Source organism: Capra hircus, chromosome 3 (genome assembly GCF_001704415.2).
Source record: "Capra hircus breed San Clemente chromosome 3, ASM170441v1, whole genome shotgun sequence".
NCBI classification, from domain to species: Eukaryota; Metazoa; Chordata; class Mammalia; order Artiodactyla; family Bovidae; genus Capra; species Capra hircus.
The window spans coordinates 104145038-104165211 of NC_030810.1; the positions used below are offsets into that span (position 1 = coordinate 104145038).

A 20174-nucleotide genomic window follows, 5' to 3' on the forward strand; every position below is an offset into this window, starting at 1 on the left:
GGACAGTGGCCAAGCCAGGTCTGTCCAGGCTGCAACCTGCACCTCCTGCAGGCAAACAGCTGGGGGTGGAGGGCTGTAGAAACCTCTGGAGTTGCGTCTGCGGTCTGTGATGCTGGCTCAAGGGACACTTTCCTACTCTGGGCCTTGAAATCTCGCACGGCGTGTGTCTGAGGACAAGATACTTGATGGAGGGCTCTGCTGGGGAAGGTGGGGGTGTGGAACTGGGGAAGTAAGTAAAGGCTGTCTGATGCACCCACTGTGCCAGACAAAAGCTCACCTTTGAGATGGCTCCTCTCTGCTGGCTGAGGGGGACCCGCTCCCCAGGTTCTGAGTCAGTCCCAGCTAGTGCTGTTGCCGGAAATCCCAGGACCACAGCTCCCTCCGTTCCCCACTTTCTCGTCCCCCAGGAAACCAAGACTCGAGGCTTTCTAAAAATTCAGATTCTTTTTTTTTTATTTATGAGGAATGTATATTGTTAGTCACTTATACCAAAGGACACATAAAAGCAGGATCATAAAACTGACTGCACCCATCGTGGCCCCCAAGTCTACACTTGGGCTCTTCTCCACTCTGCTCTTGGGAGTCACTATCGAGACCCCAAAAGCCAGCAAAATCCCTTCAACGTGAGTAAAGGAAATAGCTTGAAGCAGCGACAAATTTTTTTACAAGTGATTATTCAAAGAATGCACAATAGCCACAGTTCAGACAAATCAACTACAAAGATCATAAAAAAAAAAAAAAGCTGGGGAGGAGGTCTTGCTTATCAAAAACAAGGATTGGACAAAAAAGTGAAGCAGACACTTTGGGTAGGCAGGAGTTTTGCCTCTTCTGAGGGGGTGGGGGTGAGGCGCCGGGGTGGGGGTGAGGCGCCCGGGTGGGGTGGCCGTGCAGGGCCCAATACAGGCTTGTTTCCAGAGGATGCACGGGTACAGGGAAGCCTTGCTCTCTTCCTACAGCAGAAACTGAATACTGTAAGTTCGCCAGACAAGATCTTGGGGCAAGTGGGGGCTCTGAACGGTTCAGAGTGCCCGGGCTCCCAGCTGAGACGAGGTGGTGGCTGAGACTGAGCTCTGTGGAGGTTCTAATGTCCAAGGGGCTGGACATGCCAAGGAGTGAGTAGGTGCTCAAAGAACCAGGGAGCTGAGCTGCCTCCTGGGGCAGGACTGATCTCGTGCCGGTGGAAGATTGACAGGACCCGGGGGTAGGCCCCTGCCACCTCAGAAGACAGGCATTGCTTCCCTTCTAGTTCCACGGACACTGTGGTGTTCCGCAGAAACATCCTTAGTGTATTTGAAAGACCTAACATTTCTCACTTTGGTCAAAAGCACAGAGGGCACAGTAGCCACGACGATAAATGTGCGGACCTGGCTGGATCCACCGCTGACAAGGCGGGACAGACGGGGCTTAACTAGCCGTAGTCGGCAGGGTGTGCGGGAGGACGGGAAATCATCCGAGGGCACTGGTGTGGCCTATTCACAGATGACAGGAACTGTCCAGAGAGAAAGAGGCAGGCTCAGGTCTGGAGAGGGCAGAGCCTCTGTACTTTTCTGGAGCACACCTGGCTGGCTAGCCCAGAGCCAGACTCCACGGACAGGCGCAGGCTCTGACCACAGGAGTCCATGCTAGCTTGAGGTGCAGACCCAGAGTCCCGCCTCACAGAGTTTTAGGACAACCTCCCCTTTCACTTGGAGTTACTGCTCAAGGGCAACCCTAGAAAGACTCCTAGTGGGCAGGAGACCTTGGGTCTGTGACCTGCCCGCAGACAACTTTCTGAAGCTATTAGGCAAAACAAAAGCACTCAGTTAATCAACGGAAAATGACATCTGAACTTCAAATCTGTGCAATTACAGGTTATCTGTAGCTGTCGAGGATCAACATTTATGGCATTCTTTTTAAAACTCCCCATTTACCATGAATTAGTCACCTTCCCTTGGTGTCACCATCACGAGAAATATGCTGGGGGGGACAGTGGTCTGACCCAACATGATTTTTTGCCTTATTCCTGCTAAGTCATGATTATCTGAGCAGAGACAATTTACCCTCTAGGATTTACCCTGGGTTTCTTCCTACCAATTGGTCGGGGTCTACAGCGTTACTGCCCCCATCAGCAGGACAAATTCCTAGGAATGCTTTAGGAGGAGCAGCAGCTGGGAGCTTGGCAACATTCCAAGGTATGTCTGCCTACCGGGAAAGTGGTCTGTTACCCCTGGAGGGCAGGCCTCCTCCAGTGCTCAGGCAATTCCATTAGCCCCATCTGGCTGGTCCCAGACTTTCCTGCCACCTGGGGAAGGGATGCACCTCCCCGGCAGCTGCCTCCCCTGCCGCTGGGCCCCTCCCAAGCCGGCTAAAGTGCAAGATCACGGAGCATCATCTGCAGGTTCTCATCACGCTTGGCACCGGTAACAAGCTGACTGCAGTGTTCAACTCCGGCCCTTAGAAATGTGTCACCAGATTCTTTAAGTTCACTGCTTTGCCCTCTTGGAGGAAAAGGAAAAACTAACAATCACGAGGAAGGAATCTCAGAAGGGGAAGACGGGAAGCAGAGGGGCCTCAGAATTCACAAATGAAAAATCCTCTGTCCCTGGCATGGTTCACACGGCTGACTGGAACCTAATCGAGACCACAAGAGGTCCGTGTAGCAAACACAAAGGGAAAGGAAACAGAAAAAAATGGAAATAGACCGGAAGAGGAAATGGGCGGAAAGAAGGACCAACCCCTTCTCTCTGCCCTGCGGTCTCTGTCTCTCTGCTGGGGAAAAGAGAAGGGGGTGGTGAGACCTGGCCTGGGATTCCCAAAGAAAAGCAGAATAACAGGAATCCAAAGCTCTCAGTGTCACCAGCCGCAGTTCCATTCTTTAAAAAAAAAAAGGGAAAATAAAACCCAAAACCCCTTGACCCATGTGATGAGGAATGCTACGACCTCTTTCTCGCACCCAGTGTGAAACACCCGACCCATCAGTCACTGGGTCACACTACACTGGGCAAAGGTAAAAATTCTTCTCCTCCTGGGGCTTGCTTATCCAGTTTCCGTAGCCCATGTCCTTCAGAGATTTTTTGAAGTAGTTCTTGGCTATCTCGTAGTCGCGGGCAGCTTTCTTGGCCTCACCATAGGAGAGTCTAAGTAGATCTCTGCGGTATCGGAAGGAGCAGAGCTTCTTAAATAGAAGGAAAATGTTCTTTTTGGAGACCCGGGACAATTCGTTCCGTGGCCTGGGGAAACAGAAGGACTCATTATCCACCTGGGATGGAACCAGTGGAGGCACTGGGGGTGCAGAGGCGGCAACTTTTAAGCTCTGGTGTTTGACAACGTGACGCCCCTTGGCAGTCTGGCTGGCACGCCTGGCTGTGCGGCTGTGCTTCCCCAGCTCCTTACCCATCCACGGTGCCTCTGGTCCCATCCAGGATTTCTAGGTCGTAGCCATCAGCTAAACACCAGTTGACACTTGTCTCCTTGGTCTTCCCAGACTGCCTTTTGGAATCATATACGCTGACTCGGCCAACCTAGGAATTCCAGGGAGGAAGATGGAAACTTTCAGAGAAAAGCTTCTGAAGCAGGGACTCAAGACTCACAGGAAAGAGGGAAGACGGGGTCATGATCTTTCCCCCTTGTTTATGATTCTGTTTGGCTAAGACTGAGATGTACTAACCCCACCTCAATTCAAATGAATTCCAAACTAAAAGAAAGAAAAAAGTGAAAGTGTTAATCGCTTAGTCATATCCAACTCTTTGTGACCCCATGGATTGCAGCCTGCCAGGCTCCTCTGTCCATGAGATTCTCCAGGCAAGAATACTGGAGTGGGTTGCATTTCCTCCTCCAGGGGATCTTCCCAACCCAGGGATCAAGCCCCGGTCTCTTGCTTTACAGGCAGGTTCTTTCCTATCTTAGCCATCGGGGAAGCCCCCAAAGGAGGGAAGGCTAAGTTTGAGGGAAACCAACTAAGGCTCCCCTTGCCCACACTGTACATTTCTGCTCTACTGACAGGACTACTTGAAAAGGAGAAACCGTCAAGAGAAAAATGGATTGGGTTATTGCACCTTGGGGTGGTTGACAATAAAGGGATGTCGGAGTCCATCCTCAAACGCACTTCCATCTCTTGTCACACGACAGCAAATGGCACGGGTCAGGTGCCCCTGGCTGAACAGGTAACCTGGGTACAAAAAGAAACGCACACATCTGATTATCCCCAGTGCCATGAAGCAACAGAGGCATGTGGGGAGGGTGAGGGCACAGACAGAGCCTCAGCTCCCTAGGCAGGGAGCACCTGCTGACTGCGGCTGCCCAGGATACAAAGGGATCATCAGTTAAGCACAATATATAAGGTTCCAGGTAAGGCCAAGCGCTGAGACGGCAAGGACACTAAGACACTGCAGTTTTAAGCTGCTGTGTTTCTCTAACTCACCTTGAAAGACTTGGCTGGCATGTTGTTACTGAGACTGCTGCCTAAACCAATTTTCCCATCACAGCAGACGGGACACTCAGAATCAATCACTAAACCACCGAATCGAGCACACTTTGAAAAGGGGAGACATCATGTTAACACCTGGCAATGAAGTGTGCAGTTTGCTGGGATCTGGGAACTGGGATGACAGTCCGGTTCCAGCTTCCAAGACAGGTCCTTACCCAGAGTGACGGACTTGAGATACACAGGCTGCAGGAAGTGGGTCAACAGTGCCCCCTGCAGGCCCAGCACATTCCAGCGCAGGATTTTGTCGCTGCAGGACATGGTGCGGAGTCTCTCCCCCAGCCGAATGCCGTCCCATGTGGGCACAATGTCACTGGACTCCACTGGGATCGTGCCTTCCCCTGGATGAGAGACTTGGGTTAGACCTGCAAGGGCCGCTGGACCAGGCCCCTCCCCGGCATGGCATTTTCTGCTCCTTAGACTTGGGCCAGAGGCTTCTCACTCATTTGTTCTTTGAATATTTCACAGCAGCTACTTTGTGCTGGGCACTAGGCTTGGTGCTGGGAAGCAACAGTGAGCAAAACCAAATCAGATCCTTGCGTTCCTAGCAGGTTTATGGGAGTGAGGGAGCAGAAAGGGGACACTAAACAAGTCAGCCAATACACACGTAATGATTGTAGATGGTTTGAGGGAGCTATAATGGACAGGTCAGGGCATCTCCTGGGACAGGACTGTCGAGGGGCTGAGACACGAAGGAAGAGAAGAAACAGCTGAGAAAGAGTGTTTCAGACACAGAGTTCAGCAAAAGCAAAGGCCCTGAGGCAGCAGAGTGTTTAGCTGTTGAGGGACCTGATGAAGAACCAGGATGGCCGAAGTGGCAGGGCTTGCTTTCGTGTAGTGGGAGACCATGACAGGGTGGTGGGCTTTTGGTTCTTCGTGAACTTCAATGAGATACAATCCACCCGTTTAGAGTATATAATAATTTTTAGTGTATCCACAGACTTGTGCAGCCATCACCACAACCAATGTGAGAACATTTCATTACCCTCCAAGGAAGCCTCCTATCCCTTAGCAGTCACGCCCCATTTCCCTCCAGCCCTTTCCACCGCTGGCCCAGCTTACTTTCCTTCTTTATGGATTTTCCTATTCTAGACGTTTCAAGTAAATGAAAATGTGGGAGCCACGTAACACAAAATCTTTTGTGACCGGCTTCTTTCCATTCTTCACACTGTTTCCTCGGTTCCCTCGTGCTACGGCATGCATCAAATGATATCCCGTTTGATGGATATACTTCATTTTGTTTACCCACTCATCAGTCACTGGGGTTGTCTCTACTTTTGGGCTGTTATGAACATTGCTGCTATGAACGTTCTGTATTAGTTTTTTCTCCCTGGGTCTCCATAATGGGAGACTGCAGGGGGAAAAAATGAGAGGAAAAAAGCAGACTCTTCAGGGCTGTGAAGCACAGTGCCAGCACAGCAAATGCAGCAACGACTCGGCAGCCTGCGGCCTCCTCAGCCCCAAGAGTGGCAACGCCAAGAGAGAGGGTAGCCGGTCTGTGTTAGTTTTTGTGTGGACATATTTGCATTTCTCTTGGGGATGTTCCTAGGAGTGAACTGCTGGGTCACATGGGAGCTCCGTGTTTAGACTTCAGGGTTCTAAGGAGGGAAGCGACATGACCTCTGTTTGAGGGTCACTCTGATGACTGCAGAAGGCTGGCCTGAAGGGAACGGAGTGGACGTGAGGAGACGGTGAGGAGACACGGGAGGATGGTAGAGCAGGAGGAGCTGGCAGACAAGGTGCAGAACCAGCAGCCAGCTAGGCAGGCGGGGAAGCGGGCGCGGAGTCCTCCTGTCCACGCCTCAGGCTTGTTCTGCCTCGCTTTCTTTCCGTTTTCTCCAACCTTCCCTGAGGTGATCCCATCCATTTCCATGGCCATAAGGATCAACCGCAGGAGGATAACTCCCAGACTTTTATTTGCAGCCATCTCTCTCCTCTGGGCTCTAGATGGGCACCGCTGCCTCCTATGTGACTGCAGATCCACCCAGCCGACTAATGCAAAACGGAGTCCCAATCTTCCCATAGATCTTCCCCGACCTACACCTTCCCTCCCTCTGGAGACAAGACCCTGGTATCCCACCCATGATGGCAGAAACCCTGCAGCTGTGCCCTGGCCCTGCGATGGGCCTGGGGCTTTGCAGAGCCTTTCTGTGGGCGATGGAGGACGTGTCACTCACCGTTCTCTACCTTGGTGCGGAGCTTGCCTTGTTTGGGATTCTCGAAGACAGGGTAGTGGCGGGAGTCTGTGCTCTCCACGGCTCGGTCGCTGCACGACTTATCAAAGAGGGCACCATCCCCACACGGGGCCGTGCTGCAAGACAGGGGCGTCTGTTAACACCCGCCTGTGCGCATGGGTCTCTTCAGCTGCCTGGGGCTTAAGAACAGCTCCATGTGGCAGAAACGAGGCTTTTTTTTTTTTTTCTGAAGCCTACACAGGCTACTGGAGTGAGTAGAAGTGTGAGTCATTCCACACTGGGGTGTGGACCTCAAGCAAGAGTCAAGCATTGCCCACTGAACAAGCTCTGAATTATGGACGTGGAGCCCATTCAGACACCCAGCCCCGGAAAGCCGGCGGGCCGGCTCTGGTGACAACAGAGATGGTACAGACCTGATATAGAGATGGAATGACACGCTCTTTTTTATTTGAAGCTTTTCTCCTCCTTTAGCAGGTTCGAATATACTATCCTTCGCCGTCTGGGGGTTGTATTTCATTAACTCGCTGTAGAGAAACCTGTAAGAAGAAAGTCTGGTTAAGAAGACTGCTTTGACTCTGGGAACAGTGGTTGCTTCTATAATCTGATCCCAAGGAAAAGCCTTAACGGTGCAGACCTTACATGCTTTCTCCGGTTGAAAGAGGTGGTGGAATCTCTCCATGGGAGACCTCAGCACTTCTTACAGTTAAGTTAGCCTTTCAGGTCGGTTACAATTCGGCCAAGAGCTTCTTGCTCTGGCAGCGACAGGAATTTTAGGGCAGAACAAACTGATTCAGGAACTACAGGAGGCTGTGGCTTCTTTCCCTTCACAAATTAAAGATGAACTGGAGAGGAAAGCTGGCAGGACAGTGGGTTTGTTTGTAGGTCCTCAAATGGAGACAGAAGGCCTCCTCATCCCCATAGCCCTGAAGATCAAGAGGTCATCATGTGTTTTTTAAAAGGGGCTCGAAGTGGAGTTAGCGGGAAAAGACAGCACTCTTCCACAGCAGGCCGAGGAGAGGGATGTAGCCACCTCACAGAGGAACTGATTCAGTAAAAAGCTCAAAGGCTGACCCTGCAGCATTGAGGACCTGCCTGTGAGGTGGTGGCAGAGCCCCGACACCCTGCAATCTTGCTCACCTGATGAAGCCTCTCCGGGAGATGATCTCTGCATGACAGTCATTGACAGTTTCTCCCTTTAAGCTCAGAGAATCTCCTTTCACACAGCGATTTCCTGGAAAGGCATTTAAACCAAATGTGAAATTTCCAAAGGAAAACAAGGATGTTGGTTCTTAAACCCTGAAGGTACAAATAGCCTATTTATCAATCCTGACTCCTGTGTTCTTTTTCCTACGATATGAGAATTCATCCCTTGCTCTGAATAAACCGTAGCTAAAATATAAGATGAGTCTTCTGCCTTAAATTCACCCACAGAGGAGAATAAGGAGGTACGTGCAGTCACCACAGGGCATGGAGAGCTGGGGGGACACATTTCAGCACCCACTTACCTGTCCCCAGGCTGACCACAACACCTAGGTCGTCAGAGTCTTTCTTCATGATGATGGCAGCCAGGATCTTGCGGCCGAGTAAGGAGGGCTGGAAACTGTTGGTGAGGGCGTTGAAGCACCGGTGGCTCAGCATGGCTATCTGGTCGTGGAAGGTGCTGCCCGTGAGAGGGAGCTGTGGGGAGAGGAGGCTTGTCAGGGCCAGAGCCTCGCCTGCGTCCACCATGTTTCAGACTGGGCGGGGGAGGTCGAGGACTACTCGACTTGTGGGTCATTTTTTCCCCCTCTTGCACTAGCATCCCAGCTCTATGGAGGCTAATATTAAACACGAGGGATGGTTCACATGACAGCAACTTAAGAGCTGACTCCACCCAGACAGGAGTTAGCAGGACCCCCAAAAAAAGATAGCACCAAAAGTAGACGGCTTAACTGTCTTTCGCTTTGCTTCTGGGGACCTTGAGAGGAGGAGCATAGTTCTTCTGAGACTGGCCCCTGTCACTGGGGTTACCTCTGTGAAACCCATGCGCTCTGCCTTCTCGTCCTCCCCAATCAAAACGCGGAGGGCCGCATCTGCAGCTTCCTGCTTGCCTTGCTTCTTGCTGTGCGCGCAGACGGCTGGGAACCAGCGACCCCCAACTTTCGCTTGGTAAACGAACCTTGGAGATGAGAAGCAGGGAATAAAGACAAGTACCTGACCCCATCAGCTGCTCCAGAAAAGGGCTGGTTTTGCTCAAGGGGAGGCCAGACTGGCTGACATGTGGCCTCATCACTCCTGACAGCTCTGTTCCTAAGGTACCACTCCCCACACTTTGAATATTCCTGAATCATAGTGTGGTTTCCGCTATATCCAGGTATCACCTGAGTATTACTTATTTGATATTTTTCTCTAAATTGACTCTTTTTCAATGTAAATACATTTTATTTATTTATTAAAAAAAATTTTTTTTTTAAAATACATTTTAAAAGGATACTCTGTATCACTACTGTAAATGAAAAATCAGGATCACTTGCCATTCACGGAAGGTGGCTATAAATAAACAGGATAAAATCAACTTATTAAATTCTGACGAGACACTATGGCTTGTAAAGGCTCAAAGCCTGCCTTTATCATAAAGGAAATCAGTAAGTATTAGAGAGGCTTTAAGCAATACCAGCACCACATGTGGACTTCCTTTTTAACTTAAGCAGAAATGAGACGGGAGTAACTTTTTCCTGCTTGAATCACTGTTTCTAATGCTCTGATTTTTTAATTACCTGATTCCATTTCCTCATTCATTTCCTGATTTGCTTAAGAGGACTTAACCTGGAAAGATCTGAGAGCAAGGTTGGCCTTAGTTCCAGGAACCACACCTCTATTAGGAGTTGCTTTTAGATTCTTGGGGGATTCCCTGGTGGCTCAGACAGTAAACAGTCTGCCCACAATGTGGGAGATCTGAGTTTAATCCTTGGGTCTGGAAGATCCCCTGGAGAAGGAAATGGCAACCCACTCCAGATTCTTGCCTGGAGAATCCCATGGACAGGGGAACCTGGCGGGCTACAGTCCATGGGATTGCAAAGAGTTGGACACAACTGAACAACTACACTTTCACTTTAGATTCCTGGAGGCCTTGAGATAACTTAGGGGGAGGGGACAGGTAGAGCAGGGAGGCAGGCAGTGCTGCTAGGCAGGGAGAGGAGTGGCCTGTGGTTCCCCTCCCTTCCTGGCTAGGCATCTCCACAAACACAGAGGGAAGAAGAGATGGAGCAAAACAGCTTGGGTAGCTACCAGACAAGGTTTCAAGAATCCCAGCTTTTAACCAGATCCTGCAGCCATGAAATTAAAAGACGCTTACTCCTTGGAAGAAAAGTTATGACCAACCTAGATAGCATATTCAAAAGCAGAGACACTACTTTGCCAACTAAGGTCCGTCTAGTCAAGGCTATGGTTTTTCCAGTAGTCATGTATGGATGTGAGAGTTGGACTGTGAAGAAGGCTGAGCACTGAAGAATTGATGCTTTTGAACTATGGTGTTGGAGAAGACTCTTGAGAGTCCCTTGGACTGCAAGGAGATCCCACCAGTCCATTCTGAAGGAGATCAGCCCTGGGATTTCTTAGGAAGGAATGATACGAACGCTGAAACTCCAGTACTTTGGCCACCTCATGCGAAGAGTTGACTCATTGGAAAAGACTTTGATGCTGGGAGGGATTGGGGGCAAGAGCAGAAGGGGACGACCCAGGATGAGATGGCTGGACGGCATCACTGACTAGATGGATGTGAGTCTGAGTGAACTCCGGGAGTTGGTGATGGACAGGGAGGCCTGGTGTGCTGCGATTCATGGGGTCGCAAAGAGTCGGACATGACTGAGCGACTGAACTGAACTGAACTGAACCTGCTTTAGGGAAACCCAGCTTTTTGGATAATCTAACTGCATATAACAAAGGTTTCAGTATCAAGATTTATCAATCAGCTCAAGGCAGTGAAAGGAATCCATCTTTCTGGTCAACCACACTGAGCTTCTCACTATTTCTTGCTTGTCATAAGCATCTGAATGCCTTTGCTCCTTTCTTTGATGATGCCAACTGGTTTGTGCAAGCCAGTGGGCTAAAGCTTATGAAGGAAAAGCACAGACGCATGAAGAGATGTTGAAGAGAGGGGATGGGGCCAAACTGTGTAGAATCTTGACCTGAGGGATCCAGGAGAATTTCATGAGTATGTTTGAAAAGAGTATGCACTCTTAGGCACAAAGACACACACACATATATACACATACCTATATATGTACACGGAAAAACAAGACTGAGGGCAAAAGGCGGGGGGGCGGCAGAAGATGAGATGGACATGAAAGTGAGCAAACACCGGGAGGCAGTGGAAGACAGAGAAGCCTGGCATGTTGCAGTCCATGGGGTTGCAGAGTTGGACACAACTTAGTGACTGAACAACCACAATATATAGAACAAAGTTTCTTAGTTGTGCAATTAGGATCCACTAGAGCTTCACTGTCCAATACGATAGCCACTGGCCACATGAGGCTAACTTTAATGAAAATTCAATACAACTGATAATTCAGTTCCTCGGTTACACAGCCACATTTCAAGTGCTCAGCAACCACATATGGCTAGTGGTTAGCCTTTTAGTGGAATGCTGGGGACAAAAGCCTAACTGGAATGAGTCAAGGAAGTGAAACCAATGAAGACATCGAGTATAAACAATTATATTGAGAGGTCTGGCTGTGACGGGAGCAGAGCCGAGGTGGTATTTGGAGGGAGATGTGGGGTCAAGGGAAGGGTTTCGCAGATGGGCACAGGCAGGTGTGCAGGCTGATGGGAAGGGTCCCACAGGGCTCTGGAGCAGCTGACAGTGAGAGTGGGAGAGAATGGAAGGACAGGCCCAAGGGGAGGGGATCCAGGGCACGGAATGGGAGGAGGACGCTTCCTGCACACCAGTATAGATGTCCTGTGCAGATGATGGAGGAAGGTGGATTCAGTGATGGGAAAGTAAGGATTGTTACTGCTAATATCTACTACTGTGGGCAAGAATCCCTTAGAAGAAACAGAGTAGCCCTCATAGTCAACAAAAGAGTCCAAAATGCAGTAGTTGGGTGCAATCTCAAAAACGACAGAATGATTTCTGTTTGTTTCCAAGGCAAACCATATCACAGTAATCCAAGTCTATGCCCCAACACTAATGCCAAAGAAGCTGAAGTTGAACGGTTCTATGAAGACCTACAAGATCTAGAACGAACACCAAAAAAAGATGTCCTTTTCATCACAGGGGACTGGAATGCAGAAGTAGGAAGTCAAGAGATACCTGGAGTAACAGGCAAGTTTTGCCTTGGAGCACAAAATGAAGCAGGGCAAAGTGTAATGGAGTTTTGCCAAAAGAATGCACCAGTCACAGCAAATGCCCTCTTCCAACAACACAAGAGACGACTCTACACATGGACATCACCAGATGGTCAATACCGAAATCATCTTGATTATATTCTTTGCACCTGAAGATGGAGAAGCTCTATATAGTCAGCAAAAAACAAGACCAGGAGCTGACTGTGGCTCAGAGCACAAACTCCTAATTGCCAAATTCAGACTTAAATTGAAAAAAGTAGGGAAAACCACTAGGCCATTCAGGTATGACCTAAATCAAATCCGTTACGTTTATACAATGGGAGTGACAAATAGATTCAAGGGATTAGATCTGACAGAGTACCTGAGGAACTATGAACAGAGCTTTGTAACACTGTACAGGAGGCAGTGATCAAAACCACCCCCAAGTAAAAAGAAATGCAAAACGGCAAAATGGTTGTCTGAGGAGGCCTTACAAACAGCTGAAGGAAGAAGAGAAGCAAAAGGCAAAGGAGGAAAGGAAAGATATACCCATTTGAATGCAGAGTTCCAAAGAATAGCAAGCAGAGATAAGAAAGCCATCCCAAGTGAACAATGCAAAGAAATAGAGGAAAACAATAGAATGGGAAAGACTAGAGATCTCTTCAAGAAAATTAGAGATACCAAGGGAACATTTCATGCAAAGATGGGCACAATAAAAGACAGAAATGGTATGGACCTAACGAAAGCAGAAGATAGTAAGAAGAGGTGGCAAGAATACATAGAAGAACTATACAAAAAAGATCTTAATGACCCAGATAACCACAATGGTATGACCACTCACCTACGGGCAGCCATTCTTGGAGTGCAAAGTCAAGTGGGCCTTAGGAAGCATCACTATGAACAAAGCTAGTGGAAGTGATGGAATTTCAGCTGAGCTATTTCAAATCCTAAAAGACGATGCTGTTAAAGTACTGCACTCAATATGCCAGCAAACTCAGCAGTGGGCATAGGACTAGAAAAGGTCAGTTTTCACTCCAGTCCCAAAGAAGGGCAATGCCAAAGAATGTTCAAACTACCACACAATTGCACTCATTTCACATGCTAGCAAAGTAATGCACAAAATCTTCCAAGCTAGGCTTCGACAGTATGTGAACTGAGAAACTGCAGATGTTCAAGCTGGATTTAGAAAAGGCAGAAGAACCAGAGATCAAATTGCCAACATCCGCTGGATCAAAGAAAAAGCAAGAGAGTTCCAGAAAAACATCTACTTCTGCTTCACTGACTACGCTAAAGCCTTTGACTGTGTGGATCACAACAATTTGTGGAAAATTCTTAGAGATGGGAATACTAGATCACCATACTTACCTACCTGCATACAGGTTTTACAGGTCAAGAAATAACAATTAGACCCAGACATGAACAACGGACTGGTTCAAAACTGTAATAGGAGTTAGTATGTCAAGGCTGTATATTGTCACTCTGCTTTAACTTATATGCAGAGTATATCATGCAAGATTCTGGGCTGGATGAAACACAAGCTTGAATCAAGATTGCTGGGAGATTTATCAACAACCTGAGATATGCAGGTTACAGCACCCTTATGGCAGAAAGAGAAGAGGAACTGAAGAGCTTCTTGATGAAGGTGAAAGAGGAAAGTGAAAAGTCTGGCTTAAAACTCAACATTCAAAAAACTAAGATCATGGCATCCAGTCCCATCCCTTCATGGCAAACAGATGGAAGACAGTGACAGACTTTATATCCTTGGGCTCTAAAATCACTGCAGACAATGACTGCAGCCATGAAATTAAAAGACACTTCCTCCTTGGAAGAAAAACTATGTCCAACCTAGACAGCATATTAAAAAGCAGAAATATTACTTTGCCAACAAAGGTCCATCTAGTCAAAGCTATGGTTTTTTCAGCAGTCATATATGGATGTGGCAGCTGGACCATAAACAAGGTTGACTGCCAAATAATTGATGCTTTAAAACTATGGTGTTGGAGAAAACTCTTGAGAGTCCCTTGGACTGTAAGGAGATCAAAGCAGTCAATCCTAAAGGAAATCAATCCTGAATATTCATTGGAAGGACTGATGCTAAAATACTTTGGCCACCTGATGCGAAGAGCTGACTCATTGGAAAAGACCCTGATGCTGAAAAAGACTGAAAGCAGGAGGAGAAGGGGATGACAGAGGATGAGATGGTTGAATGTCATCACTGACTCAATGGACATGAGCTTGAGCAAGCTCTGGGAGATGGTCAAGGACAGGGAACCCTGGTGTGCTGCAGCCCACAGGGTCGCAAAGAGTCAGACATGACTGACTGACTGAACAACAACAATTATTTCTCAATTAAGTCAGGTCATCAGTTTATAGCGAGAAAGGGGTTTTGTTGGAAATTTGAAGACAAAGGTCTGAAATGGTTTTCTTAGAGTATGAAAGAAAAGGCAGTATAAAAATATAGTAGGAAAAACGCCATTGAGAGGGCAAAAGTCGGGGCGGGGGGGGGGGAGGGGGCAAGTGAATCTCCCTTACTTAAAACCCTTCAACGGCTCTCTACTGCTTGTGAGGCAGCAGGATGACATGGCTCACAAGGTTCCCTTCAGTCTCATCTGGCATCAGGCTGCCCCTGTGCTCTCTGCTCCACCCACACTGGCCTTCCGGCAGCCCTTTACCAGCTCTGCAGACCTGGGGGTACTAAGGTCTCAGCTTATGCATCACTTCTCAGGGAAGCCGTCTCCTCTCTCTGTACTAAGTCAAGTCATGCCATGTAGGTTCTCATCACATCATGCAATGTGAGCGCTTTATAATCTATCAAATCCAAGATCTTACATTTCTTTATATGATTATTGATATCTGACTCCCATTCTAACAAATACAATGTCCTGTATAGGTATCTGTTGAATGAATAAATAAATGTAGAGAGACCAGGAGACTATTTCCTGGTTTAGGTGAGAGAAGACGATGGCTTGGCTGAGAGAGTGTTGACACTGGAGGCAGAAAGAGGAGAAGGGATTTGGGATAGAAATTGTAGGTACAATAAACAGAGCTTCCCTGGTGGCTCAGAAATGAAAGAATTTGCCTGCAATGTAGGAGACCTGGGTTCGATCACTGGGTTGGGAAAATCCCCCGGAGAAGGGAATGGCTACCCACTGCAGTGTTCTTGCCTGGAGAATTCTATGTACAGAGGAGCATGGCAGGCTACAGTCCATGGCTGCAAAGAGTCGGATACAACTGAGCAACTAACACCTCCTTTTTTTCTTTTCTTCAAGGATAGTTTGGCTGAAGGAGGTGAATTGGATAGAGGAGATGGTCCCCAGGTTTTCGGCATTTTATCTAACGTGGAACCCACATATTCCCTATTAGGAATGTGCCTGAGTCACTTATCTTTTTAGCTGAAGTTGCAAATAGGATATTTTCTACACGTTTTCTAACTACTTATTACTATATACAAGAAAAGTTCTTGACTCTTACACATCATTTTGTAGTCCCCTGCTCTCCTAAATTCTGCTTCGTCTCTGTATTTCTTCAGTTTTCTCATGATTTTTCCAGGCATACTATCAAATCATCTACAAACAGTGGTAACTTTACCTCCCCTTCCCTCTCTTTACACTTGCTTCTTTCTCTAAACTGCTTGCATTAGCTAGGAATTCCAGAATGGTGTTAAATAGTGATGACACTGGCAGCCGCACCTCCCTGACTTTAATGGGAACAGTTCTGGGTTTAACATAAGCTGCTGGCTTTTGACTTCAGACATGTTCTTTACCATGCAAAGGATGTATTCAATGATTTTTGGTTTCTTAACAACTTGCTTTCTTAATCTGAACAGAAGCTAAATTTTATTGTATGTCTCTTCGGAACCTCAGGAGATGACCATGTGGTGTTTCTCCTTTGACCTATTAATGTGGTAAATAGTAATATTAAATATCCTGGTGTGGACTAGGCTTTGTACTGTATGGAGATACCATTTTTCGCCTTTTAGAATGCTTATGAGGTAGAGGAAGAGACAGTCTTTATATATTGTTGGGAGAAGCATAGACCAGAATAATTTCATTGGAGGAAAATTTGGCAAAATTTACCAAAACTTTAAATGCACATATGTTATTCATTGTAGCCTTGTTATAATACCAAGTTTGGAAACAATCCAAGTGTTCATTAACTGAGGCTGGTTAAGTAAATCATGATAAATCCGTACACTGAAACACTATACTTTGCAGCTATATACAAAGAACACAAAGTGATATGAAGAATTTTCTAAGATAATAATTTTGTATGTAAAAAGCAAGCTAGAAATTAATGCATATATATATTTCTGTGTAATGAAGGGGAATATAGCTGCTTGTATTTATATGGACACTCTTTAAGGATATACAATAGCGCAAAGTTATTACATGTTGGGGTGTGTGTGTGTGTATGTATAGGTAAGAACTGGGTGAAAGTGAGAAGAAAAAGTGAGAAGTTTTTTATATTTTTATTTTTGAATAATATTTTTTTTTTGCATAATCTATTACCTATTTAAAAAACTTAAACAACAGTGTATGAGACTGATTGCTCAGAACTTCTGCTCCTGAACATTTATACCAGAGACAGGTTTGTACATGTAGACAAAGACAGGCAGAGCAGGCTGTTCACTGCAAGAGTGCTTTTAGAGTAAGACCAGAACTAGCCTGAATGTCCCTGGAAGTCGGTTAGACAAACTATGCAAGGTGGGGCTTCAAACAGTAATAACGTTCTCCTTCTTAAACTACCAGGTAGGTAGTTGAGTGTCTGTTTTAAGAGGGACTTTCGTATCTCTTGTTCAGCAAAGCAATTTAAAAACTGTAAATATCTATTCAATGGAGCATTTATGTGGTAGGTCTATACATACTCATTTGTAATGACCTCTGAGGCACACAGTTAAGTAGAACAGAAGATGACATATACTTATTTTAAAAAACAGAGAAAGGAAAACAGGCTCAGATGTGCATGGAATCAAGAAACTGGTAACAGTATATGAGTCTGGGGAAGGAAACGAAGTCTAAACTAGAAATGAGACCTTTTCATTGCACATCTTTTCAATCAGCTTGAATGATTTTCTATGGGTATATATATCCCTCTAAAAATTAAAACTTGTTTAAAAAAATTTTTAAGGCTCACACTCACTGGAAGAGTGGGTATCTTCTCAAGATGGCTGATCTAGTGTCTTCTCAGAGGCCCTGGGGACAGGGCTCTCTCAACATGCCCTGCCTGTCACTCACAGCTAATACACATCCTTCCTTTTCCTGGGTTATAGGCTGTCCCACCCTGTGACACAAGGCTGTAGCCAGGACTGGAACACTCACTTGGGCTCATGAGGAGGTCCGGACTGGTCAACCAACTTGAACTCAGCAGCAAAGCCGTGGGAGCGGGCGTACTCCAACAGGCCACCCACTGGGTTGGTGTTCAGGTATCTGACGAGCTCACTGATCCTCCTGACCTTGTTGGGCATCACTGATTCCAAGGTATCGAATGCTTCCGTGTTCGTACTTCCGGGCTGAAGGACAATCAGCCAAAGAGGAACTGTGACCACTTAACGGAGACTCTGAGGGGCTCATGGGCCATCCTACGCCACTCGGTTGCTAAAACGGCCTGCATCTTGTGAGTAGGAAATGGCCCCACCTGGTCATCAGAAGACGCCGAGCTGGTCGCCTCCCCTTGCAGGGCCTTCATGGCTTCCTCGGCAGCCATCTGCTTTGCTGCCTTCTTGCTCGGGGCGCTGGCAGTGGGGAAAGTATGGGTTCCCATTGCAACACAGTACTGGAACCTGACAGGAGATGAAAGGAGAGGATTAAACTGGTTTTGATAGAAGAGCTTTACCTAGCCTTTGTCAGGTTGTCATCCTTCACGACTTGTAATCTCCTTGCACACATCGCCTCCGTGCCTTGGCTCACGCAGTCACTTCTGCCTTGAAGAGCCGGTGCCTTTCACCCTCCTACTGCCCCCAGTCTCTCGCAGCCCAACTGACCCCTAAGCAACATTTTTAACCATCAACCTAATTTCATCTCCTCCAGGAACCCTTCTCTCGAACCTGTAAGTCTGCAGAGCCTCAGAGCAGAGAGCTTCTCAGGTAGACCTAGGTCTTGCACCTCTTAGTCCCACCACCAGTAACCTTCAAGCCAGGTGTCTCCCTCCTGCTCGGTCCCTGATTTGCCCTGTGAGCTCCTAACCCGATACTCTGCTCCACAAGCAGCAACCATGCTCTCAAGGCCCCACATTCTCCATACTGAAAACAGGAGTGACTGCTCAGTGAAATAATCTGCCATCTTGAGGAGGCAAGGAAGAAAATGTATCTCTCTCTTTTTTGAGAAAACCTCAGCAGAGATACATGATACAAGAGATGTACTTGGGGTCATGGGCAGGGCCTTCTCTGGATAGGAGACGGAATTCACAGGAGCTCCCCAACTTGTGCACACACTCAAGCAATGTAGTGACGGGGTTCTTCCCAGAAAGGAAGGATGTTGCTGAAGGGGTGGCAGTCTGGGACTCTGCAGTCTGTGGAGAAAATGAGACAAAAACAAAACAAGAACAAAAACAGACTGAGAAAATATTGGCTGTTCTGTCACAGCAGAGGCAACGGGGATGGGAGAACTTCTTTCGATCAATTGCATGTTTGGGGCTGGCTTTCTAAAGGAAGAGGGTTGCGGGGATTTTCTAGGCCTTGCAGATCACTTAAACGTCCTTGGTTTCATTTTGTATCTGCCAAGAGAGGAGACTGGATTCAATAAATTTTAATGCCTCTCTCAACTCTGAAATTCTGCAATTCCAGTTAGGTTGGGAGGGGGCACCAGAAGGAGAGCTGGGTATGAAAAGAGGAAAGGCAGGCTGGTGAGGCGGGGGAGAGGGGACAGCGGGAAGCTGACCCTGAGCCAGAGAGCGGGTTGGGCAGGCCAAGAGGGTCAGGTGATGGTCTAGTGCTCCACGGATGTGGACGGTGAGTGGAGGTCCTCCCGGAGGACGGGACACCCACCTTCTCTGGCTCCCTCTCCGAGGAATAGCGGCAGGCTTCTTCTGGGCTTCCACTGTCCTGGGCTTTGGCTTCCTCGAGCAGAATCGTCATGGCTTTCGTGGCTGCATCCTGCTTGGCCACTTTCTTGCTGCCAGCTTCAGCTGGGGGAAACTCTCGGCCACTGATGACAACTTGGAATTTAAATCTTGATGGAAAGTGATTAGATGTGTGAACACTAGTCTAGGCCATCCCTTCTGCCCTCTCCAAAGAGATCTTCACCCTGGAATTTCCTGCTACGCTAAGGGGTTTGTTGACTTGTGAAGGAGATGGAGGGCAGACCAAGGGACTCCTGTCCCTTTGCAGGTACAGCCTATTCCTGCTTTTTTGGAAACAAAGCAGCCAGCGACCCTCTCTCTCCAAGCTCATTAGAGCAAACGTAGCCACAGGCGATAAGAAACTAGCTCAAGGGAAACCCACTATCCTTTAGCAATGAATTAAGATCAAATCTGTACAAAAAATGATGAGCTAAAATCACCATTAGAGTCTTGTTAGCAACCAAAGAGCCTTTACCCTAAGGCAATGGTGGCCTACTCGGCCACCTCAAGGGTGTTCCTAAAGAAAGCCAAGGCTTCTCACAGCGCAGCCTCACACTCTCCAGCCACCTGCGGGGATCAGATGTCTGCCACCCTGGGGAGCCTGTTTTTGTCCCCAACCTACCCTCAGAGGTACACCACTCTCGTGGTCTCTTTTGAGCCATCCTACAGCTCTATTTGTCTGCCGCCTGAGATGAAAGGCATATCTCCTTGTTATGCAGAGAACCAAAAAGCATTTGTTCTAGGCCCCCTGGACTTAGCTTAGTCTGCTTTTGTTCAAGCTTTCAAATTGGTTCAGCTCTTTGCTCAATCTGGGATTTCATTTAGAAAAGTAGGTCAAATTTCTTATTTCCTGGGTCTTCTGAAATATTTGAACATGGCATCAATGTTTCTTACAGCTGGAGTCCAAAGAAAGGTTAACCACAAAACCCACTGCTGTGCCCCAACTCGGGAGAGGGACGAAGGGAGAAGAAGGAAGGACGGCCATCTACCCCTACCCTAGACGGAAGCACACCCGTCCTGACCCTGCCAGCTTCTGGATGCACCCTCTCTTCCTCACAGCTACCCTGCAATGTCATCTCAGTGTCATTAAGACGGTCAGATAAGGAGGCAGGGTCGCCACTGGGAGTCGTTGCCCTCATCAGACAGTGGCCTACAGC

General features: G+C 47.6%; 1 protein-coding gene across 7 annotated transcripts in view; it reads right to left on the minus strand.

The window, feature by feature from the left end:
* ADAR (adenosine deaminase, RNA specific) overlaps positions 430 to 20174 on the minus strand; it is a 51719-nt gene continuing 31974 nt past the window's right edge. For 5 of the 7 annotated variants that reach the window (XM_018046202.1, XM_018046201.1, XM_018046199.1 and 2 more), the window contains 13 exons: positions 18944 to 19127; positions 18320 to 18468; positions 17596 to 17740; positions 17280 to 17470; positions 8590 to 8815; positions 8163 to 8334; positions 7795 to 7888; positions 7071 to 7193; positions 6640 to 6773; positions 4621 to 4803; positions 4035 to 4147; positions 3373 to 3500; positions 430 to 3209 (listed from right to left, as the gene is read on the minus strand). In XM_018046202.1, coding sequence (XP_017901691.1) covers positions 2972 to 3209; positions 3373 to 3500; positions 4035 to 4147; positions 4621 to 4803; positions 6640 to 6773; positions 7071 to 7193; positions 7795 to 7888; positions 8163 to 8334; positions 8590 to 8815; positions 17280 to 17470; positions 17596 to 17740; positions 18320 to 18468; positions 18944 to 19127 — 2080 coding nt within the window. In that variant the 3' untranslated portion in view covers positions 430 to 2971. The remainder of the gene's footprint in view (positions 3210 to 3372; positions 3501 to 4034; positions 4148 to 4620; positions 4804 to 6639; positions 6774 to 7070; positions 7194 to 7794; positions 7889 to 8162; positions 8335 to 8589; positions 8816 to 17279; positions 17471 to 17595; positions 17741 to 18319; positions 18469 to 18943; positions 19128 to 20174) is intronic. The other 2 variants (XM_018046196.1, XM_018046197.1) reach the window with 2 other exon arrangements.